Source organism: Maniola jurtina, chromosome 26 (genome assembly GCF_905333055.1).
Source record: "Maniola jurtina chromosome 26, ilManJurt1.1, whole genome shotgun sequence".
Lineage (NCBI taxonomy): Eukaryota > Metazoa > Arthropoda > Insecta > Lepidoptera > Nymphalidae > Maniola > Maniola jurtina.
Window position 1 is genome coordinate 3,541,102 of NC_060054.1, and position 23,118 is coordinate 3,564,219.

General features: G+C 37.0%; 4 protein-coding genes across 5 annotated transcripts in view; 2 read left to right on the forward strand and 2 right to left on the reverse strand.

Moving 5' to 3' along the window:
• The window catches only part of LOC123878693, a 317,944-nt gene extending 297,213 nt beyond the window's left edge, over positions 1-20,731 (forward strand). The window contains exon 2 of the mRNA XM_045926009.1: positions 20,069-20,731. Within this exon, the coding sequence (XP_045781965.1) occupies positions 20,146-20,490 (345 nt within the window). The 5' untranslated portion in view covers positions 20,069-20,145 and the 3' untranslated portion in view covers positions 20,491-20,731. The remainder of the gene's footprint in view (positions 1-20,068) is intronic.
• Positions 1,001-20,697, reverse strand: LOC123878631. Of its 2 annotated transcripts, XM_045925943.1 has the most exons (3): positions 20,686-20,697; positions 17,733-19,033; positions 1,001-1,039 (listed from the first exon to the last, which is right to left on the reverse strand). In XM_045925943.1, the coding sequence occupies exons 2-3, from the start codon at positions 18,639-18,641 to the stop codon at positions 1,016-1,018; spliced, it is 933 nt and encodes a 310-aa protein (XP_045781899.1). In that variant the 5' UTR covers positions 18,642-19,033; positions 20,686-20,697; the 3' UTR covers positions 1,001-1,015. The 2 variants fall into 2 exon arrangements, with proteins under 2 accessions (XP_045781899.1, XP_045781898.1); XM_045925942.1 differs by lacking the exon at positions 1,001-1,039 and having other exon boundaries at positions 17,406-19,033.
• Positions 2,878-6,166, reverse strand: LOC123878630 (dentin sialophosphoprotein-like). Its single transcript, XM_045925941.1, has 2 exons — positions 6,034-6,166; positions 2,878-4,451 (listed from the first exon to the last, which is right to left on the reverse strand). Exons 1-2 carry the CDS (start codon positions 6,164-6,166, stop codon positions 3,367-3,369), a joined length of 1,218 nt encoding a protein of 405 aa, XP_045781897.1. The 3' UTR covers positions 2,878-3,366.
• LOC123878676 lies at positions 2,944-6,034 on the forward strand. The gene is made up of 3 exons (XM_045925989.1): positions 2,944-3,296; positions 4,552-4,617; positions 5,059-6,034. Exons 1-3 carry the CDS (start codon positions 2,944-2,946, stop codon positions 5,903-5,905), a joined length of 1,266 nt encoding a protein of 421 aa, XP_045781945.1. The 3' UTR covers positions 5,906-6,034.
• Positions 20,732-23,118: the final 2,387 nt, after the last annotated feature.

The window sequence follows — 23,118 nt, forward strand, 5'->3', positions numbered from 1 at the left end:
CGATATTTATTTTCAACTCTATATTTTCTGAACTTTTATCCGGTGCTTTATCCTTTTTCACAGGTAAAATTTTAATTACTTTACGACTTATTATATATACATTTTAAACCTTTTGAGCTATTGTCCAGGCACGGATCTTGAATTTGTGGGCCCCTGGGCTAATACTGCTTAGGGGCCCTACCTAATTACTCAACTAATTGCCAATTTGACAAGAAACTGTTTTCTTTAGTTTAGGTATATGTAATGTAATATACATATGTTAAAGTACAGGAAGAAAATAGGAAAACAAAATATTTTATTTATTTATTAAAACATTATTTATTGCAAAATAAATTGACAGGTTATAAATGGTTATGTTATATAAATTATAAAGCAACCCTTCTGAATTTTTGTGCTGCAAATTCTTTTATTTGGTCATCGCACTGTAGGTCCTTTGTTAAATCGCAATTCATCGAAAGAACTGATAAATGATTTAGTCGATAGTTCGACATTGTTGTCCTGTATTTGTTTTCTATATACGACATCCTGGAGAAAGGACGCTCCGCTTCACAGCTAGTGATCGGCATCGTTAAAAAAAATCTTTAGGATGGCATAGCAGTTTGGGAAAACATCAAGTTTCTTTTCATAAATTAACCAAAAAATTTCACTGCAAGAGGTGTAAGACTCTGTCTTAGGGCGGATTTCACCATTCGCTACAGAAACCTAGTTTAATAAAACTAAGTTTAGCTTAACTGAGTTTAAACAAACAATTTGAACTCAGTTTAAGTCAAACCGATTTCACCAGCTCTATACTAATCGCGTTTAGTAAAACTAAGTTTTAGTTGCAAGAACAAAGCGCATTGTCATTGTGCTATACCTGCTCTTTGTTCTTTTTCTTTTCTGGTCGGTGTTGTATGGTGTTTGTCATTGTGTTTCTTTTCAAAGTTTTTATTATTTAAGTATTTGAAATTGATATCAATATAAGTTTTTTTGTTATAGTATTTTGTTTTATTAATTTTGTCGTTATTTTGTATTGTTAGTTGTTGTTGTTTTTACTTTGCTACTAGTTATGTCAAAAAGAAAAAGAGACGCCACTTTTGCCGCCAGCGAAAAATTGGCTCTTGCTGAAGTCGTCGAAAGACACTTCAACATTGTCGAAAATAAAAAAACCAACGCGGCTTCATTGGCTGAAAAGCGTGAAGAGTCGAAGTGCTTCTTCTCTTGCCATCCATCTTGGACGACGAACAACATATTATTACATCAGCATCACTATCATCAAAAGCTAATGCCAATGCTCTTTTCATATTGATAATCAGCAAAGATTAGTTTACATTAGTATGAAAATATACACTTGAAAGCTCTCTAAACTCGGTTTAACTGAGCTAAACGTCGAAAATTGGTGGTTTAGAATTTAAACCGAGTTTAGCTTTAACTGCGTTTAATTGACGTCGGTGAAATGCAAACTATGGCCCTAAACTCAGTTATGTGTGTAAACTGAGTTTAGCGTGAACTAATCGCGTTTAGTTTTGTCGGTGAAATCGGCCCTTAGACTGCAGTTAATAAGATTTTAACTGAATGCACTCATTCACTAAATGTTCATCATTTGGATAATAATCAATAATATTACGCACACTTTCCAGATCTCTGTGTTCTTGATTTCTGTCTTGCAAATCCATTAAAATTTTAATTTTTTTTGCTATGGGTCTCATAGGCTTGGCTTCTATTATTTTTAAATAATTAATAAACGATTTCATTCTTCAAGTGTCTTTCGCCATGCAGTCTTCATTGGACGGAAGAACCCCACATCAAAGGGTTGGCATATGTGTGTGGAGTTAGGCACAAGACAAATGAAGCTTATATTGTGAGACTGACATTTTTCCAATACATCAGATTTGAGATGGGACGACAAATTGTCGCCGATTAGCACCTTTCGTCCGTCGAGCCTATCAGCATGTGGTAAGAAACTTGTAATGAACCAGTCTCTGAAGGTAGGTGCATCAATCCATCCACTTGTTCTATTGAATCTACTGCCACGACTGCAGCATGGTTTGGTACAACAGGGATAGCCAACAATTCCCCTTTCTTTCCATGTATCGTACCATTTCAGCGTGACATTTTTTGTAACTTCTAAAGGCGATGACCACCATGGCTAGTACGCACATGCCTATGATTGTTGAAAGTAGAATGTTGTTAGTGTAGAAATGCGTAGTTATATCCGCACTTTGATCAATTCCATGTTGATTAACAACCACCTCTTTTTGCTCACAATTGCATTTGCTGCACTTAGTTCCCATTTTTAGTTCACGACACGAAGTACACGGCTTAAGTATTACTTACTAGCTGATACCCGCGACTTCGTTTGCGTGGATGTAGGTTTTTTAAAATTCCCGTGGGAACTCTTTGATTTTCCGGGATAAAAAGTAGCCTATGTGCTAATCCAGGGTATAATCTATCTCCATTCTAAATTTCAGCCCAATCCGTCCAGTAGTTTTTGCGTGAAGGAGAAACAAACATACACACACACACACACACACACACACACACACACACACACACACACACACACACACACACACACACATACAAACTTTCTCCTTTATAATATTATAGTGTGATTACTTTAAATTGTAAACGCTCTGACTTGATGCGCGGAAGCACACAGGAATCCGCCTCCTCAGCAGATTTCGCCCGTCACTCGATGCCCGGCGACGGCCAGGCGCCGCGTTCGCTTAGGCTGCCAGTCCACCAGAGCGGAGCGAGGCAGCGGAGCCGAGAAACGGACTAATGCGGAGTGGAGTTGCGTACTGTGACTGTCCACCGGAGCGGAGCGAGGCTGCGGAGCGGAGTGAGGAAGTAATGCGGAGCGGAGTTGCTGTGTTTTTCAATATGCGGAGCTAGGCAGCAAGTACGCGACGAGTGATTTCGAGCTCCCGGCGTGGGGCGATTGGTTTAGTTCTACGCGAAATGTCAGTGATAGCAGACATGCCATCGAAAAAGTTGATACATTATTACCTTACATTGCTTGAGGAAGAAGAGTTGGAGTCAGAAGAAGCCGAAATACTTACCATATACCATTTGAACAATTCTATGAGGAAACATAGATTTTGGTTAAGAAATCATATCAAACATCGTTCAGAACACAGTGAATATTTTACTTTTTTCCAAACAGCTGATGAAGAAACTTTCGAAAATTCTTATAGAGTTTCAAGATGTACTTTTTATGAACTTCACTCCCTGATTGAACCATATATTCGGAAACAAGACACAAATTACAGAAATTCAATTAGTAGCCGTGAAAGATTAGCGGTGTGTTTAAAGTAAGTACACATTTTAAATCAAAGTAACTTTTATTTTTGCATACAGTTATAGAAGCCATGTTATATTAATTTAAAAATCGTAATCTGTCTCAAAATTGACCGCATTTTCATTGGGTTCTGTTGGCTCTGCTGCAGATGTTTCAATATCCTGGGTTGTTGGAATTTGTAAAGCGCTAGGATTAATGATACTAGTGTTAATATTATCTGAAGCACTAGGAATATTGACACTAGTGTTGGTATTATCTGAAGCACTAGGAATATTAAGACTAGTGTTGATATTATCTGAAGCACTAGGAATATTGACACTAGTGTTGGTATTATCTGAAGCACTAGGAATATTAAGACTAGTGTTGATATTATCTGAAGCACTAGGAATATTGACACTAGTGTTGGTATTATCTGAAGCACTAGGAATATTAAGACTAGTGTTGATATTATCTGAAGCACTAGGAATATTGATACTAGTGTTGATATTATCTGAAGCACTAGGAGTATCGATACTAGTGTTGATGTTATCTGATGTAGGTGTTGAGCCTGTAGAATAACCATAATTATTCGGAGAATACCAACTATGTTGAAGATTACTTTCTTCAGCTGACATTACCGCATTAAAGCAGGTTTTTTTAATTTGAAGTTGAAAATAATACGGCAGCTTTTTTGTCGATGCAGCCAAATTTAAAAAAAATAAGTCTATTTCATCGTATTTATCACTGGCTGACATCATGTTTTTAAGTTCTATCCGTTCTCGTTCCAACACTTCGCGGCGTTCTTGATTTTTTTTTAAATAATCTAGAATTTCATCGTTCTTTCTTTTTTTGGATGTTGATGGAAGAGATTCCGAAGCTGTTGGATTCTTAGGATCATCGGCAAAAGGAAGATTATTTGAATTTGATGGCAAAAAATTGCATGATTCCCGTGAACTCTCTTCAATGGTATTTGGCGGATTTGAAGTTTCGCTTACTGAGTGGTCCAGGGGCGTAAAATTTGTTGACCGGTCTCTGTTACTCATGTAAGGCAATAAAAATGACATGGCTTTTTGATATTTCCATTCTTTTCGTTGTTTTCTAGCCTGTCCACTCCTTGTTGCATTTTGTCTTTTTAAGGCATCCCGATGGTTATCTCTCAGTTGTTTCCAGCGCGACTTGGCAGTTGTAACTGAAACAATCAACAAACACAAAAATGTATTACATGGTCTATTTATGACAAAAATATTACATCACTTACGCGAAGTACAATTAAATACGTTTTTTTTTAGGTATTTAGCAACCGGCCAGTCATTTACAACGATGGGAGAGAATTTTAGAATTGGATTGAAAAGTGTATCAAATACATTTATAGTCAGTTATATTGGGCAGGTCATTTATATAGAGTAAAAATAATAAAGGGCCCAAAACACTGCCTTGAGGTACCCCAGATTTGTTATATTGAAAATCAGATTTATATGTTTTTGTTTCGAATTTTTCATCTATTCTAGTCACTTCAACGCACTGTTTTCTGTTATGTAAATAGCTTTTTATCCAATCCAATGCCACACCTCTGATACCATATTTTTCTATTTTATTTATTAGTATATTATGGTCAACAAGATCAAATGCTTTACTAAGGTCAAAAAATATTACTGTAGTTGGTTTTTTTCTATCTATATTAGTTGTTATTGTACTCATTAATGTATAAACAGCACTAGTTGTTGATTTGGATTTTAAGAATCCATTTTGTTCATCTGTTATAATATTGAATTTATTTATGAAAGATGTCATTCTACATCAAGAATTGTTGAGGAGGTTTGTGATGCTTTATGGAATATATTGCAACCTCTTGTCATGTCACAACCAACAGAAAACGACTGGAAAGAAATCGCAAAAGATTTTGATGAACTATGGCAATTTAAAAATTGTATAGGTGCTCTTGATGGCAAGCACGTATATATCAAGGCTCCCTCGAAAACCGGGTCCTCGTTTTTCAACTACAAAAAGAGATTTTCTGTAGTATTGATGTGTTTAGCTGATGCCAAAAGGAAAATCATAATGGCTGATGTGGGATCTATGGGAAGATTTTCTGATGCAGGAATTTTTGATAACAGCATTTTCGGAAAGAGTCTAAAAGAAAAGAGATTGAATTTACCTCAGCCGGTACCATTTTATCAAGGTGGAGCAAAAATGCCGTTCGTATTTATAGGAGACGAAGCTTTTCCATTAATGGAAAATTTTATGAGGCCTTACCCACGTGATGGACTTAACGCAGAAAAAAAAATTTTTAATTACCGATTATCAAGAGCACGTCGTATTGTTGAGGCAACTTTCGGTGTATTGACGAGAAAGTGGTACGTGTATCATAAAGATTTTGAATGCAAAATAGAAACAGTTGACAAGGTAATAAAAGCAACATGTGTTTTGCACAATTATTTAATTCAAAGACAACCTAATTATATAAACAATATTGAAAATAACATGGAGCAATCATTATTATCAGTTGGTGATATTATAGAAACACAACATTCTAGTAACGATGGTTATCAAGTTCGTGAAATGTATTGTTCATACTTTAATAATCAGGGGAAGGTACCATGGCAAGATACTCGAATTTTGAAAAGAATCTATAATAGTCAGTGATGTGAGACAGATATAGATAATTTGGCCAGCTGCGGACATTATTTAGGTATTATTTTGTTAAATAAAAAAAAAGATATCAATATGTACCTACTAGAAGGTATTATAGAATAAAGATACATATTATTTACCATCCGATATGTTTGTTTCAATGATAATTTGGTCCCACGCAGCATCTTTTGTTTCGTTGCATTTGTAAAATTCTGAAGATGTGTTCCAAATGCACGGAAACTTTTTCACACTTTCAATAAGTTTTTCATCCATTATCTTCGGTCACATACGCACTGGTCGGAATACGGCGGCACACTGCCGGCGCAAAGTGCGCCCGCGCCCGCACTCGCTTCCCCGCTCCGCATCCCCGCACGTTTCCCCGCTCCGTTTCCCCGCTCCGCTTACCGGTTTTATATGAAATTTTAAACTAGCTCGCAAGTCCCTGTCCACTTAAGAGGAGCGGAGATTTTGTGCAATCCTATTGGTTAATATTTCTCCGTTTCTCGGCTCCGCTGCCTCGCTCCGCTCTGGTGGACTGGCAGCCTTAGGCAGCGGTCGCCATGAGGTGTGCGGGGTGCGCGGGGAGTATGGAAAGTAAACATGTCCTCTTAGTTCGAGCTTTATTCGTTGACTCCGTCAATTTAAACACATATATTACTTAAGGGCTATACTACACCACAGGTAATAGTGTACCGGAATGGCTCTGGTTCTCCTTGTCTGCAAAGTTTCTAACCCTACCATACCCGATACAAATAAAGACGGATGTTGTCCAATCTCTAGCTCTTCGTATATGTATTTTCTTATATTCAGCAAAATGTTGCATAACAATAGGTTCGTTAAGCTTCTGTGCACTTCCTGGTTTTAAGATTTGAAATATCTTGCGTTTTGATATATCGGGATGTCGTTTTAAAAATAACTTTAACCAGTCTTTACCAGCGGTGTTGGACTGAAATTGTTTGAAATATTATGTTGTTTACAAAACACATAAGCTTGCCGACGAATAACATTTTGCGGTTAAGGAAATCCTACGGAAGCAAGCCTTTTGATTCTCGCCGCCAAATCATTTTCTTGCTGTTTAGTTAAAACTGTGCGACGTCCTGTTTGTTTTTCCACTTTTCCTGACTTCAAGTGATTAACCAAAGTTCTTCTTGGAATAGAATATCACGCAGTCGCCGTACGTTGTGACATAAGTCCTCCATGAAAAGCAGCCATTGCATCTCGTAATTGCTCAAGCGACCAAAGCCCTCGACGTTTTTTAGATGGAGGTTCCAGAATTATTTTAAATATTCTGAAAAGGAAATAAATACGATTGAGCAAATCAAAAACAGATGAACAAAGCAGAAAATACAACAGGATATTAACTCATGAAGTCACGAATAAAAAATGAAAAAAATTTACAAATATGGAAAAAATTGTGCATAAGTATATAGTAAAACTTTTTTTTTTTACTCTCGTCTGGCTTTACATAGACAATCCAATGTCAGGTTTGTAGTTATTTACAAGTAAGGGAAACTTTCCAAATTGTATTTAAAAATTAAAGCAAGAAAATTTCACGTCCGATATGTACGCAGTTTCCCCGTTAGTAAAACTAAACATTCCGTAGGACTTATTATGGGCCGGCCCTATTAACCGACCTTTTAAGCGACCCGTATTAGACTCTGACACCAAGCTTTAACTTTTGGACGTAAAATTGTTAAATGTTGTGACGTTTGGGGGCTTAAGTCAGTGGTGATGAGAATAAAGAAACACCCCAAAGTCAACACAAGAATTTATTTCAGCGGTAGGTAGGGTCGTAGGTTTTCGCTGGCCTCACTATAGTCTCTAAGGCTTGCAGTAGGCGGTACTTCCCTGCTCTGCCGTGGGTGATGTCTCGGATGTAGCGGAACCCGGCGAGATGGTCTTCAGGTGCGATGGAATGCGCGCTGGTTGTAAATGATGGCAGGCCGCTGGCCAGGTGCGGAGAGGTTCGTAACACTAGAAGAGGGTGCGACGAGGTGCGCCTGGAAGTTCGTGACACCAGGAGTGGGTGTCACGAGTAAGCGTGCCTTGCGTGGAAGCGGCAGCGAGATCCACGAAGAATCAAGTAGCACTGGTAAGCACGAGGAAGCTCGAGGTGGTACGAAGAACCTGGAACACACATTCCAGTGGGTGAGCAAGATTTCTCACTACGCGTCTGACCGTGAACCACGCGGCATAAGCAGCGAAAGCACAGCGTGAGATGGTAGTGTGCGTGGTCACAATCAGACGGAGTTACAAGGAAGAGAGTGAAGCTACGTTAACATTAATATTTTAATACAACAGAAAAGATTATACTAAATGCAGAAGGCAGCTAGCAGCTAATTATAATTTACAACTAAGTAGCTAGGTATATTGTAAAAGGCTAATGTAATCTTAAACACGATTAAATGATTATTTAAACAAAATGAAAAGCTTGCATTGGCTTAATACAGTAAAATATGGTAAAATAATTTTCTAAGGAACAATGCAAGGTCATCCACCCATGACGCGTGGGTTAGCTACGAAATAAAACTATCCTACGGCGAATAATTCAGTACTTACCCGTATAACGGGTTTACGGGATCACCGGAGTAGTTGGTAGTGCAGGTAAAGGGACATTGTGTTCCTGAATTCCCAAAACAGGAACACGTTATACTTTTGAGATGCACACTGCCACGCGTGTCACCTTGAAATGATTCGAGAGTGCTGACTAGCAGTGTTGCCAACAAGGTGAATCTAAAACTTGCTAAACTGATGTTAAAATTTTGCCAAAATTATGCTAATTGCTTTATAATATTGCCAGAAAATAAGCTAACATTTTTCAATGTCAAATACAACATCATTTAATTTTAAATGTTTATTAATCAACATAATTTTGATTTATTCAACATTTTAATCGACTATGTTACTAAATAAAATGTTAATATCTTCGTCTTCATCGGCAGGCTCGGCAGCTGATGTGCATGTAGACGTGGAAGCCTTATTCTCAAGACTATAACTCTCCTTGGTACCTATAGAGCGCAGTACGTTATCCGGAACTGTGTAAGAATAGCAGCATTTCCCTGCCCTCTTTAGGCCGAATCTGACGTATAGAATGGCATTTAAAGTTTTTATCGACAAACGGTTGCGAAGTTTAGTTTTGACTATATTCATTTGGCTGAAAACGCGTTCAATTTCTGCGTTGGAATGAGGTAGTGATAATAATGATATTGCTAACTGAGATAAATCTGCAAAGGGGTTATTACCACCTGCATCTTTGTAATCAATTACTTCATTCCAGAATTCTACAGTGGAAGATGTGCGTTCCCATTTAATGTGCACTATGTTTCTCCATTGAGACATGAGCCTATCCATTGTAGATGCATCCACTCGGAATTCTTGGGCAATATCGATTAGAGAAGGCTTGACTGCTTTTAAAGTTTCTTCTAGGTACTGAAAATAAAGATACTTTCTCAAGTATATTAAAATTAATTGGTAATCTAGAACGCAGCTCTGAAACAAGTTTCAGTGTGAAATTCAGGCAACGTTGACGTAAATTATTTTCCACTTCAGGTTGAAGGTTGTATTCCCGTAATTTTGTTTCAAAAGCATATCCCATGTACGGTTTCGGATCCAAATAACTTTCTATATTTTGTGTAAAAATATCGACTCTCGCAGTTGGGTTCAAAATACGCCGACTTGTAGATTGAACTAAGGCACACAAATCTTTGTAAAGTTTTGTTGGGTCAATATTGTTGCTTTCAAATAGCTTGTTCACAGTTTGGACTTCCTCCAAAATAGGTTTGAAATACAATAAATACAAATGATTCACAGGATCATTATACATGGAGTATAGTGTTTCTGCCATATAGCAGTGGTTATCGCGCCTAGCAACTTCAAACAGGAGTTTTAATTCCACCCATTGCTCCAGAATACGGTTGACTGCTGGTTCAATTGATATCCATCGGGTGTTACACATCTGTGGAATTAACAATGGTTCGGAGCCACAGTTAATTGTTTGGTAGATATTTTTGTAATATAGTCGACGGTTCGAAGAATGACTAAACCAATTGTAGGTTTCTCTTATTAGAAATTCAACATTCCGTGGTAGTGTTTCTTCCGAAGCATGCGATAAAGCCAACTGTAATGAATGGCACACGCAGCGAACTAATACCAAATTATCATTACCAGTTTCATTTTTTAATAGGGCATGTACTCCGTTGTTAGTGCCTGTCATCACCGTAGCATTATCTGTGCCAATACCGATCATTTTTTTTATTTCAATATTCAAAACTAACAATAATCCTTTAATACCGTTGACTATGCTGTTTGCAGTGCCATCTTCAATCTCGACCAACCCCAGAAATGTGGATATTATTGTTTTTAAAGATCGGCTGAAATATCTGATCGATACTCCCAACATTTTGCTTACAGAAATATCCGTGGACTCATCGAGCAAGAGACTATACTCTTGGTCTCCCAAATCTGACACAATTTCTTCAATAAAATGAGGCGCCAAAACATTTTTTATAATATTTGTGCATTTTGTACGATGGACTCGTAAGTCTCCACTTTTGCTATCACCGAATCGGTGTTTACATAAGTTTGATAAATGATCGACAGCCATAATCGAACAATGCGCGCACACAAACATCGCTAGTGAAGATTCTGCTCTCTGTGTATTTAGATCTTTTTTAACTTTGGGAAAATTAATTGTTCTTTGACTTTTTACTGGTTCTATAGCTTTCTTATGCTTTATTGACAAAATATGTAACTTTAAACAATGGACTTTTGCAATCATCTCGCACTTGCAGTACTTACAATAGGCCTTCGTCGTATCATCTTTGACAGGCTGTAACCAATCCTTGAAATCCAGCATTTGCTCCCACTCAGACCGGTAATGCTGAAGGAAAATTTGCTTTCCTGGATGAAATGGTGCCTCAGATTGATTGGCTAAATAAAGTGCGGTCTGTCCAAATTCATCCATTATCCACGGCTATTTCAAACCTGGTAAACTAACTTCCCCGGGTAGTAATAGTGGGACTGAGGAAGCAAAGATAGGTAATGCCCTCATTCACTATTCGGGGGTTAGTCCCATAGCATCCCGTATGTCAGTGGATCAATCACCACCTTTTTGGACATCCACAACAGGGACTTCTCAAACTGACTTCCAACCACCACCTCCACCACCACTGCCACCTCCACTTCCTACTGGTCTTCCATTTGCAATTGGGTCTATCCCTACTAATCTAAGGGATGCTTTAGGTTGGATAGGGATGCAGATTCGCAGAACAATTAATAAAGAAGACCATGAAGAAGTTCAACGGTCTTTATCTATCTTAACCGATCTCGTGGATTCTGGAACCAACAGAGGCTCTCCGCTAACATCTTCATCTCCTAAACCATCCACTAGTAAATCACCTCCACAAGATCCTCGTCATAACATCAATTTAATAGATGAGTTAAAGAAGAGACTCGCGAGAAGATCCAGTAGTGTTGAAAGTGATTCCAACTTGTCATCAATTTCAATATCTAGTGGGTCTTCTGATAATACCAAGACACAGGATTCTAAAAATTAAGAATAATGAATAATGGTTTAATATAAAATCATTATTACACATAGAACTCAGTGACTAGCCATTGCTGCGCACGCGCCGCGCGGCAGAGGCGCCCTCCAGCTTCAAGCGGCTGCACGGAACAACTCGTCTAGGACGCAGTCGTGGAGGGTAACATTGTCCGTCAGTATTAGGTCAGGCGTCGAATTATTTAGATATTTATTTGTTAAACACTTGATCATTTCTACCTCGTGCCTATTTTCACATCTTATCGACAGGGGTGGATGAGGCGGGACAAAAATAGTATTTATATTAGGGTAAAAGTATTATTGCACAGCCATGTTGACTAATTTATTTTTGTACATGTCTTGCCAAGCTTCGTGAGCAGTAGTAGTAAACAATTCTTCTGCGTATTTCACTACTTCAAATACAAGTTTGGAAGCATATTTTAAGCTACCTTTGTCAACAAACGCAGTAAAAGAGGAGAATTCGCATAGGGGAACCTGTTGTACCTTGGTCACTTTTTCATTCAACGATTTTTTGAAAAAAAAAAACGGTTATAAATATTGCGATTAAACAAATTTTAGCTGTTAGACGAACTAATGTGGTTCATAAACTAAAAAAAGTTTGGAAAGTTGATCAAGGTACAACAGTGGTGATGTACCTAGATCCGCCTATGTTGTACCTTGGTCATAGTTAGAACTCATAAATTAAAATCCATATTTCTCGACAAATAGCAAATATTTTTATTATTTCCGGCTTCAACACGTCTATAAGTATCTTTATAAGCTTATCTAATATCTATGATATATCAATTAACAGAATTTATATGAATAAAATCAGTGTTTTTCGTAACACCTAACTCAAACATTTTAATCACATTAGCAACAAGTCTTTATTCTCTTCTTACTGACTAATATTTGGACTAAGCGTTTCTTAATTAATCAATAAACTCCGAGTATTTATTCATTTCAGGAACTGAGTAATATTCCCTCTTGGAATTAATTTTTTTTGGACTTTTTATTTTTTCCTTAATATCTAACCATTGGTATAAGTTGAGATCTTCTTTTTCTGGCCATTTCCAGTTTTTTAGCGACTTCTTCATGGATTTTATAAGAGCACCCTCTTCACTGACAGACACTATTTGGCCAACAAAGTATTCACCTTCGTATATAAAGATAACGTAATCACCATCTTCAAAATTGTTTGCGTGTCTATTCTCTTTATTTCCTTCAAAATAATTGCTTAATGGTTCTTCCTCAGAAGATAAAAACCCTTCTGAAGCATCTGAATCTCGCACAGAAAAGCTTTCGTTTTCATCTTCTGATGTTTCTGATTCTTCTTTTAAATTTTTTTTCTTAACTTCTTTTAGTTTCTGTACTTTTACCTTCTTATCTATTTTAAGTTTTTTATTTTGTCTTGCTGCCTTTATTCTTTCTAATTTTTTATTTTAATTTTTTTCCGGAGTTTCAGTTAGTATCCTTGACTTTCCTTTCTGTCTGCCTTTTCTTGGTTCAGCTTTTGGGTGCGGTCTAATCATAGATGGCGTTACAACATTGGAACATCCTGGTGTGTTTTCTTGCGACGAGGTTTCAAGAATTTCTTTGCATTTTTGAGTGGATTCTCCAGGAAGATGCTGTTCGTTACAATCTAGCTGTTCAAGAATTTCATTCGTTTCTTCAGATGAGGTCCCAGCATGAGGCTCGTTTTCACATACAGGGAAGGGTCGGTCAGTTACGTTTGATGGCATAAACTCATGTTCTCCAAATATATTTTCATTTAGTGGGTGTAATCCTGTACTCCTAAAACCCTGAATAATATTTGAGGGAGTAAAAGATTGTGGAAAAGCTTTTCCAACAAGACCGGCAATATCATAAATTGTCAGTGGTTTACCCACATGACCGGGTGTCAACATTAATTCATTTGCTGCAGTGTTACAGTATTTCTTAAAAGGACCGAATACAGTCTTATCCAAAGGTTGAAATTTATGACTCGTATGTGGATGGAAAGTTACAAGGATGACGCTATTTTCTCTGGCCAATTCTATAACTGGTATTTGAATGTGACTTTCATGATTGTCAAGTAGTAAAATGGTTGGATAATCCTTTGATGGTTTTACATATTGAATAAAGTGTTTGAAAAATTGTAGAAACAACGCTTCATTAGACCATCCAGAAGGATTAGCTCCACCAATAGTTCCATCAGGAGCTCCAATAAGCATAAAGTCCTTGAAATTTACACGCGGAAATATGAGCATAGGAGGAATGAATCCACCTCCTGCATTTATTGCAGCTATCATTGTGACTGTATTTCCTTTTTCTCCACTCGTCATTGCACCCACTTGTTTGACACCTTTGGGTGCTAATATTTTTGGTGGAACATGGACTGTTGAAATGCCACTTTCATCCACATTCCAAATATCAATCGCTCTTAATTGTGGGCATTTGGACAAAGCTTTTTTGTAATTCTCAAAAGTCACATTTTGTTCTCAAAAGGCACATTTTGTTTATTAAATGCTGTAGAACGGGCAAGACTAGTGGCTTCAGGCTTGCGTAAAGCTAATTGCTTTCGGTGTCGTTTACGGAAAAGACGTAATCAGTACTCCCCAGCCATTTGGTCTTTGTCCCATTGAGCTGGATATTTTTTATTGTTTTTCGTCGCGAACTCATATGCCAACTTCTTAACGTCCTTTAAAGTGAGTCCATACTGTAATTTTGCTGCTTCTTGTATGTAATCCACAAGCAAGAGCTCTTCGTCACCTGTAAAAACTTTTTTCACGGCTAAATTATCATGAAGGTCGCTCGCATCTTTACCAGTCTTCAAGCAGTGTTCATAATGCCTCTTTAAAGTACATCTTGACAAGTTGAATTGTTTGGCAGCCCCTCTTAATGAGAATTTTTTTTCTTTAATTAGTTTAATAGCACTAGAAAGTGCTGTTTTAGCAATAGGAGTCCGTTTGATGTTGTTTTTGCTACGAGGCATTTTACCTGTATAAAAAACAACAAATTAATACCTAAGTACCTATGTGCGTTCCTAAACAGAATTAACAAGAATACATTTGAATGTACTGTACCTTGACCATATGACCAAGGTACAACTGTTTTACTATGGTCAAGGTACAACACCCCTACCCTTCTATGTTTATTCGCACTTGCAAATATGGAGGTTACGATTAACTCAAATAAGCATACTATATTCTAAACTTGGCTAAAGTACTTGTTTGAATCAAATGGTTTTAAAAAATTATGTAGTAAATAACAGAAGTAATGAAAGAAATGAAAAATATTAAATATCTTACTTTTCTGCAGCGAAAACGTTAAAGTGATCTCCCATGCAAACTCGACGCAATGGCCGCCTGCAACTAACTTCATGTTGATTAGTCTTGTCAAAGTTCACTATACCATAGACAAAGAGACGGAAAAAAGGCGCGAACATTTCAAAAAACTAAGTGGCTCTAGGTACAAAGGGTGTCAAGGTACAACAGGTTCCCCTATGTCTATGATATAATCATGATCCTTATGTATTTTCACTAAAAGTGCTTTGCGACAGTCATCGCAAGATATTCTGTCTAACATTTTCTTGACTATATGTATTACCAAACACCCTATACATATATTTAATTAAAGTAATAAAGTAGGTACATAGTTTTTTGGGCCCTTCGGCTGTGACTTCCTTCACTGGCGCAGTCGATAGGATACTCAAGAAGAAGCAGTCGTCGTGTCGTGACCACTTCCTCAAGATCCTACAGAAGAACCTACAAGCACAAGCCGAGGTGAATCCGAAAATCGATTCAAGCCCAGAGGAAATGTTTATGTAAGTTCATAGAACTTGCCTGTGTCCTTACTCCCCCTATTTCATAATTTTCCACGATTTTCCATCCTAGGGAATCGAACCCAGGAGGGCCTGCATCGAGTAGGACCTCCTGTAGATTTAATTTAGATATAAGTAGGTTAGAGACAATAAGGGAAGCGACCATGGCGAGTCACGACCCAGACACTATACTTAAGGCCGTACGCGTAGTTCCCGAATTCGACGGGAAGTGGGAACCCGCACGTTCTACCTCGATTTATAAGCATTTGTGACCAGTTAGTGAGTCACTACATAGGGACCAAACCCGGGTCCGAACTCACTAACCTAAGTTTAATCAACTCTATCCTCAACAAGGTCACCGGTCCGGCGGCGAGGTTCATAAATTCAAACGGTATATCAGAGAACTGGATAGGGATTATATTATTATATTATATATTATAGCCTTTATTGCTGGTAGTTGAATATTTTCAACTATCAGCGTGTCCTGTTGACACATAGGCCTCTTCTAGCAACTTCCACCTTTGCCTGTCTCGCGCTACCCTTTTCCAAGTTGCTCCTCCTACTTTTCTAATGTCGTCTTCCCATCGCCTGTATTGTTTCCCTCTTTTCCTTTTTCCATCTCGAGGTAGCCATTCGGTTATTTTCTGTGTCCATTTTTCGTTGCTCTCCCTTGTCATATGACCTGTCCACCGCCATTTTAACCTTTTGACTGTCTCAATTATGTCTTGCACTTTAGTGGTCTTTCTTATGTCGTTCGATCTTTTCCTGTCTTTAAAGTGAAACCTAACATACTTCTTTCCATTCCTCTTTGGCAAGTTCTCAGCTTCTGCAGGTTTTTCTGCGAGAGGGCCCAGGTCTGACAACCATAGGTCAGGCATGGGAGAATGCAAATATTATAAACTTTCTTTTTGGCTGCTATAGGGAAGTGTTTACTTTTCATGACTTCTTTTAGTGACCAGTACCTTTTCCAGGCCCAAGTCACTCTTCTTTCTAGTTCTAGGTCTATTTGGTCTTTGAAAGAGATAGTTTGTCCTAAGTAGATGTATTGTGTGACATATTCTATCTTTTCTCCATCTACTTCTATGTCTTCTTGTACTTTATTCGTCATTATCTTGGTTTTTGACTTGTTCATGGACAAATGGATGGGGATCAGGACAGCCCTAATCAATAACTTCTCCGATCAACGCGACGAGACCGCGCTTTACAATGAAATAGTACTCCACAAGAGTACTACGAACTGTTATAGGATTCCCGGGAAATGTCTTTTAAATAAAAAGATATTATTTATTTTAAGATTTAATCACTTTGAAAATTTACAATTAGTTGGTTTAAACAAGTGTAAATTAAAAATTTTCAACACCCCCGACAAATTATTTTCAAATAAATAATTATGTATATCTAGGCAACGTCCATCTTGACAGCTTGACATTTGTCAAATAACACTTGAATATTATGAACCTAAGGGTTATCTAACCTTCTTTTCTACAAGAAAACTAGAAAATAGCTGATAACTTTTAAACGGCTGAACCAATTTTTTTGGATTATAGCTAAGAACACTCTCGATCAAGCCACCTTTCTAACAAAAAAAAAGTAAATTAAAATCGGTTCATTCGTTTAGGCGCTACGATGCCACAGACAGATACACAGATACACAGATACATAGATACACAGATACACAGACACACAGATACACACGTCAAACTTATAACACCCCTCTTTTTGGGTCGGGGGTTAAAAAGATAAAGGACCGGTTTCTTATGAGTGGTGTGTGCCACTTGCCGTATGCCGATAGACTAACTTTTGAATAATCATTTTGTTATAATGAAGGGAGTGAGGATCATCCCAATTAGAATATAGTCATCAATAATCCCTACTAAGCCGAGGTGTAACACCTCCCCCATGGGGTAAACTTCGGACAGTTTTCTTCCGAAGTTTATGGAGCATTTAAAGATTTCTTCTAAGTGTTGGATAGTTATCTGGTTTGTCCGTTTGTTCGTCATTTTGAGACTCTATATTTTCTAAACTTTTATCCGGTGCTTTATCCTTTTTCACAATTTTAATTATTTTACGACTTATTATATAAATTACTCCGCCGACAATCCCGACGAAAGTAATGATAGTTAAACTTGAATAATGTGTCCCATATTTGACTATATGAGGAATTTTCCCATCTAATTCTGTATTAAAAAGATTTCTACTTAATATGTCCCTTTTATTTGGGATCTCAAATTGTCTAAATCGATTCTTTCAAGTCGAATAGGAGACACACTGTCTTTAATTTTATTAAACTTAAATCTATCACAACAAGAATCGTTGATAAGATTGTAATCAAAGGTATAAATTCGTGAAGTTATATTTTTATTAAATTTATTTGTCATCAGGACAGTATTTTGATTGTATCCAATGCATGATTCGGGTAAAGTTAAAATACCTGTTCCAGATATGGTGACTTCTTTATGTATTCTAAGTTTTGAACATTCTATAATAATCTTGCTTACATCAGATTGGACAAATATCCACCTATTATAATTTAACTTTTTCCAGATGTTTATTTTACCATATATAAATGTTTCGCATTGGTTCGGAATTTTATTAATGACCTTTGATAACAATTCACTTTCACAAGTGACCTTATCATCAGTTGCATATACATTAGTAGCATCACATATGTAATGTTCATAATTAATAGTCAAACAATTACTCAAACTGTCCAGATCGAAATAATGGTTTTTATCAATAGTCATCGTGATATATTTTGAACTGGGAATTATCAAACTGAACGACTCTGGATTATCAGAAATATGCGGGGTAGGCAAAGGAATATTATGATATAATTTATATTGCGTATTGGACACTAATGGTATTTGTAATACAAATATCAATTTGTTTCTCATATAATAAGGCGATACCTTTGATATTTTCATAATAATATGTATCATGGAGATATCAAGTGGAACTGGTAATTCTAATTCTTGGGTTAAATGTCTGGACCAATCAATAAGTTCTCTGTGGAGTTGTTTTGGCGTTATTATTGCTGGATGCAATATATTCTGACTACTAAACATTATAGTATTTATTATATCTTCAAGTTGGAATGATAAGGTAAGTATAGACATTTCAAGGTTGCTAAACACGCCATTAATATCTAACTGTATTTGAATTTTATCTATAGCGATAGAAAAGTTTTTCATTCTCGAAGAGAATTTGTAAATAGCTTCATTCAAAAGATGTTCATTTAATTGGATTTTCATTAATGTTTCATTAAAATTATTAAGTATGTAGTTCGTAACTAGAATATTTTCTTTAATTAATGATGACATTTTCTTTTCATTATTTAATAAGGAATCTATTGCTTCGTCAAAAACTATTGCATCATCTTCGTCTAAAGTTCCGAAAATATGTTTCATTATTGAACCGATTCCCGCAAACCAGGCACTGCGTTTGTTTTTCGTATCTAACAGATGAGATATTGCAGAGAATTGCTTTATTATATCTTGGTATCGTAGTACTAAAGGTTCGAAAATGTTGTAACATTCTTTGTTCAATGAAGTTCTTTCGCAAGTATTTCTAACTGTATTAATTACTAAGTTGATGTTCTCAATATGTGGTTTTACAAAAGATATATCCAATGGGATTAAAACATTCAATTGTCCTTCATTTATCTTTACGTTTCCCAGGTAATCAAAATAAATACCGGAACTTGCGGAAATTTGTTGAATGTATTCTTGATGTGGTTGGGCGAATGCACTGAAAATTTCATAACATATTAATGATAATTTTCCAGAATTAATTAATTAAACTTCTTTATTTGCTTCTTACTAAAGGATTCTTGTTTTCCTAAACCTAAGGTAAGTAAACTATAAATGATTATATTTTGTTATTCATGTGGTGACCCAGTATGTATTAGGGATGTTATGGATATATAATTTCGGATCCGGATATGGATATGGATATTGGTAAAAAATAATATCGGTTTCGGTTACGGTTATGGATATTAAATTATTTCGGATTATCCGATAGTTTCGGTTACGGATATTAATTTTTTAAGGAACTGTAAAATGTGAACTGATGAAGGTGTCGCATTCCAGCGGAGTGCACAGTTAATTCGTACGAGTGTAGTATTTAGTTAGACTCTACCCTATCCGAAACTATCCAAAACATTTATTACGGATTCAGTTACGGTTACGGATATTTTTTTATTTCAGATATCCGATAGATTCGGTTACGGATATGGATATCCATAACAACACTAGTATGTATGCGACGTGGGCATTCGTGCAATGGACTGGCCAGCTCGAAGCCCGGACTTGAATCTGATAGAACACTTATGGGATGAGCTGAAACGTCGGGTTCGAGCCCGAATACCTGCTCCAACAAGGCTTCCATAGCTGGGAATTGCAATTGAAGAGTATTGGAAGGCAATTCCTCGAGATTTCATCGTCAGGCTCGTGAGGTGGATGAATACGAGGATGCTGGCAGTTATCCGAGCAAGGGGAGGGAATACTGAATACTGACCAAAAACTTTTTTTTTAATTTTATCTTTGTTTCTGGCTTCAATTTTTGTTTTCATTTCATGATTACTAACGATTAACATGGCTGGAAAACGACTCTTCCTTTTAAAATCCTTAATAAACACTTAATTAATTGATTAATCGCAATGAGTTTCCATTCATTTTAATCATCATGAAATGCACTTTCTGCAGGTATAATTTTGATAGTTGTAAGTTTTATACTTTTTGAGAAAATCTAATCAGACTTCCAAGGTAGCGGGTGGCCCGGTTTATTTGCTGTCCAGTGTAGATAACTACCATCCCTATTGTCCCCAGTAGCTTGTGTGAATGTGGCGAGAGTGATGAGGATGCGCACCACGTTCTGTGGGAGTGCAGTTTGTACGAGGATCTCCGGAGCAAGATGCTGAATGGGATGGTGCATGCGGAGGCGGGTCCGGTGTACTACCGGGACCTGGTCTCTTCGGAGGTGAACTTTCGAGGACTGCGGGAGCTCGCGCACGCGTGGCACAAGCGAAGGAGCTGCTCGGAAGTGCAGCGGCGAGGTCAAAGAGGGAGACGCGGAGGGGAGGAAATCCAGGAGGAGCGTGCCGACGAGGAGGACTCTACCAGCATCGAGGAGGGGAGCGACAACAGCATGGACGATGAAATCGCGAATACTAGAGAGGAAGTGGAAAACAGGAGACACCACGATCGGCGACGGGAATCCGCTGTGTCTGTGCCGTCTGCCCCAGAAAGGGGAGAGTGACTGATAGGGACAAGGAGGTAAAAGAGAAAATAATTTGTAGGGAGTCAAGAAGGCGCCCCGGGAAAGGAAGTACCGAACGGGCGTCCTCCCGCGTTTCGGCCCATATAACCGCGAGGATGGTGGGGCCATGGGTGGTTGGCGGGTTGTCTCCAGTAGCATCCCTGGTCACCTCTTTTCTTACGTACCTTTTTTTACATCACATTTATTTATTTATTCTTTAATTAGAACGGACATAATATAGCCCAATTACACTAGTGATATTACTAATTACTATAAACATACTTACAAAAAAAAACTCCTTTTTTTTGGTTTGGTGATTCCTTTGTCAATTCAATTTAAAAATAATAATTGAAACTACTGTTATAAAGTTTACGTCTCTGTATTTTATTTCAAGATTTTAATTGAAATTCGAGCCATAGAATGCGGTCGTGCATTGTAATCATCTGCTTGATATTTTATCGGCGTAAGTTTCATCGATATTTCCAGTTTTTTTGTTGTGTTAATATATTTTTAATGCGCTTATTATACTGCAACTTATGAGTACCAATGTCATTTTTTTTTCTCCTGCTGGATTTGATAACTGCTATTTTTCCATTCCAATTGGAATGCTTATGCTGGCGCCATATAAACAAATTCCGGGAGCCGAATATTATCCAAACGCTTACCGAAGCTGTTATTCCTGAACTCGTTGCCTACGGATTTCTAGTTTTTGAATAATTTAATTTTTATTTATTTGAATAATAATTTTGTTGATTTATGAGAAAAACATTTTAATTTGAACAAAAACCTTTTATAATTTGATTGTTCTATTACTTTAATTTGTGTTGGTTACATAAGAACTTACTATTTCGGTTGTTTATTTTTAATTAATAAATCTATTGATATAATATTTATGGCGTTTATTATGAAATTAATTGGCAAATTAGGAAAAAAACAAATATTATAACAAGATGGATTATTTATTAATATACATATAATTTTAGATTTTTCATGCTAAAAAACCCCGATTAATTAAAAATCGATTTTTCATGTACAATGTCACATCCCTAATAATATAATTACCAACGGATAATACAAGTTTTTTCTTTTTAGTGTTCTTCATGGTTTTGGCAAGTCCTCTTCATGATGTTTCGTTTGTGGAAAACTCTGACAACTTAAGAAGATCTTTTACTGTATCCATCAAGTCCATAAGAGCGTTAAGAGCAGGCGGTGCTAAAAAACCGAGGCTAGTCAATTTTAAACATTTTCCAACGCTTTTTAAATAACATATTTGTTTGATTTTATTGGTCTCTTCAATAAGTTTACGTTTTACCTTGTTGAGAGACATCTCCAATATGATTAAATTTATTTCGTGGTTTAATGACATCAATATTTATAATGTAAATAACCGATATCTACATATGTGGGAACACTATGTTACATTGTTAGTATCATAAAACGGGGTGTTAAAGAAAATAATGTAACAATTACACAGCTCTTATAAAAGCTCGCCCGCGCCCGCAGCTGAAAGCGCACGCGTTCAGAGTGTTTACGCAGTCGCCCCGCAAATAAAGTGATCAAGAATTCAAATTAGTGGGTTTTTCTCCACCAAATTTGAAATGATATACCTTAAAAGTTGCGGAAAATTGTGTGCCACACAGTGGTGAAAAGTTTTTTGTAAAAAGTGGAAAATCTGGAATCTGGAAGCTCAAAAACTGGAATTTTCAAAAAATTTTAAACTTTGACGGCGTGCGCCGTCGTTTTAAGATCGACAACATATACTTTTTGTGGTGTTGGTCTACGCCTTTCATCAAGATCTACACGGTGACACCTCATTTTGATTTTCTCCGCGACTGTGCGCGGAGAAAGTCACCACGTGGCCACGTGCTTCGGGTTCACAGCGTCGGAGGGTGCTGCAAGCGGCCGTATACGACGGGGGACAGCGAGCCCTGCATGCGGATACTTCGATCGTTGAAAACAGATGAGTGGTTGTTGAGTTACTGCACTTTCAAAAATTCCCAAAAATGCAAAATATTATACCTACGTCCAATACTCCTCATATTTTTATTTAGTTCTATAGTTTCCAATTGGCTTTACATATGTACAAAATTTTAAAATTTTTCACCGAGTACTTTTTAAGATATGGCTTTTTGAAAAATTCGGGGTTCTCACGGAGCACACGAAAAAGAGTGCAGTAACCCTGCAACCTACTTCTAAAATTAGTATTAGGCTAGAATAAGGCCCACAAAGTTTTACTTTTACTTTATTGTACTTAAAAAAAAAAATATTGAAATTTTTGTGTTAAAATTTATGTTTTTTGACCCCCATAAATCGGGGGTAGGTCTAAAAATTAATTCGTTACTAAATTCAAATAGCTGTTTAAAAACCCTATCCAACGAGCCCAAACTCGGGCGGTTTTGATCAAATATTGACAAAGTTAGGGGTTTCGTTTAAAGTGCCGGCCATCTTTAAAAATTAAATAGCGCCATAACTTAGCCTAGAGTTGTCGTAGAAAGCTGCGGTTTTCAATACACGGTCCTTCGATTCCCGATTATTATGGATGACATCAACCAGTTGTTAGCGGTTCAAGAAGATAGGGCAGACTTCCAAGGTAGCGGGTGGCCCGGTTTATTTTGTATTAAAAGTAAA

Coding starts and splice junctions, on each gene's coding strand:
- LOC123878631 (XM_045925942.1), bottom strand. CDS start 18,641: ATGAAACATATTTTCGGAACTTTAGACGAAGATGATGCAATAGTTTTT.
- LOC123878630 (XM_045925941.1), bottom strand. CDS start 6,166: ATGGATGAAAAACTTATTGAAAGTGTGAAAAAGTTTCCGTGCATTTGG. Junction 4,452..6,033: donor TGAAACAAACATATCGGATG/GTAAATAATATG, acceptor TGATTGTTTCAG/TTACAACTGCCAAGTCGCGC.
- LOC123878676 (XM_045925989.1), top strand. CDS start 2,944: ATGTCAGTGATAGCAGACATGCCATCGAAAAAGTTGATACATTATTAC. Junction 3,297..4,551: donor AGATTAGCGGTGTGTTTAAA/GTAAGTACACAT, acceptor GTTTTTTTTTAG/GTATTTAGCAACCGGCCAGT. Junction 4,618..5,058: donor AGAATTGGATTGAAAAGTGT/ATCAAATACATT, acceptor ATGTCATTCTAC/ATCAAGAATTGTTGAGGAGG.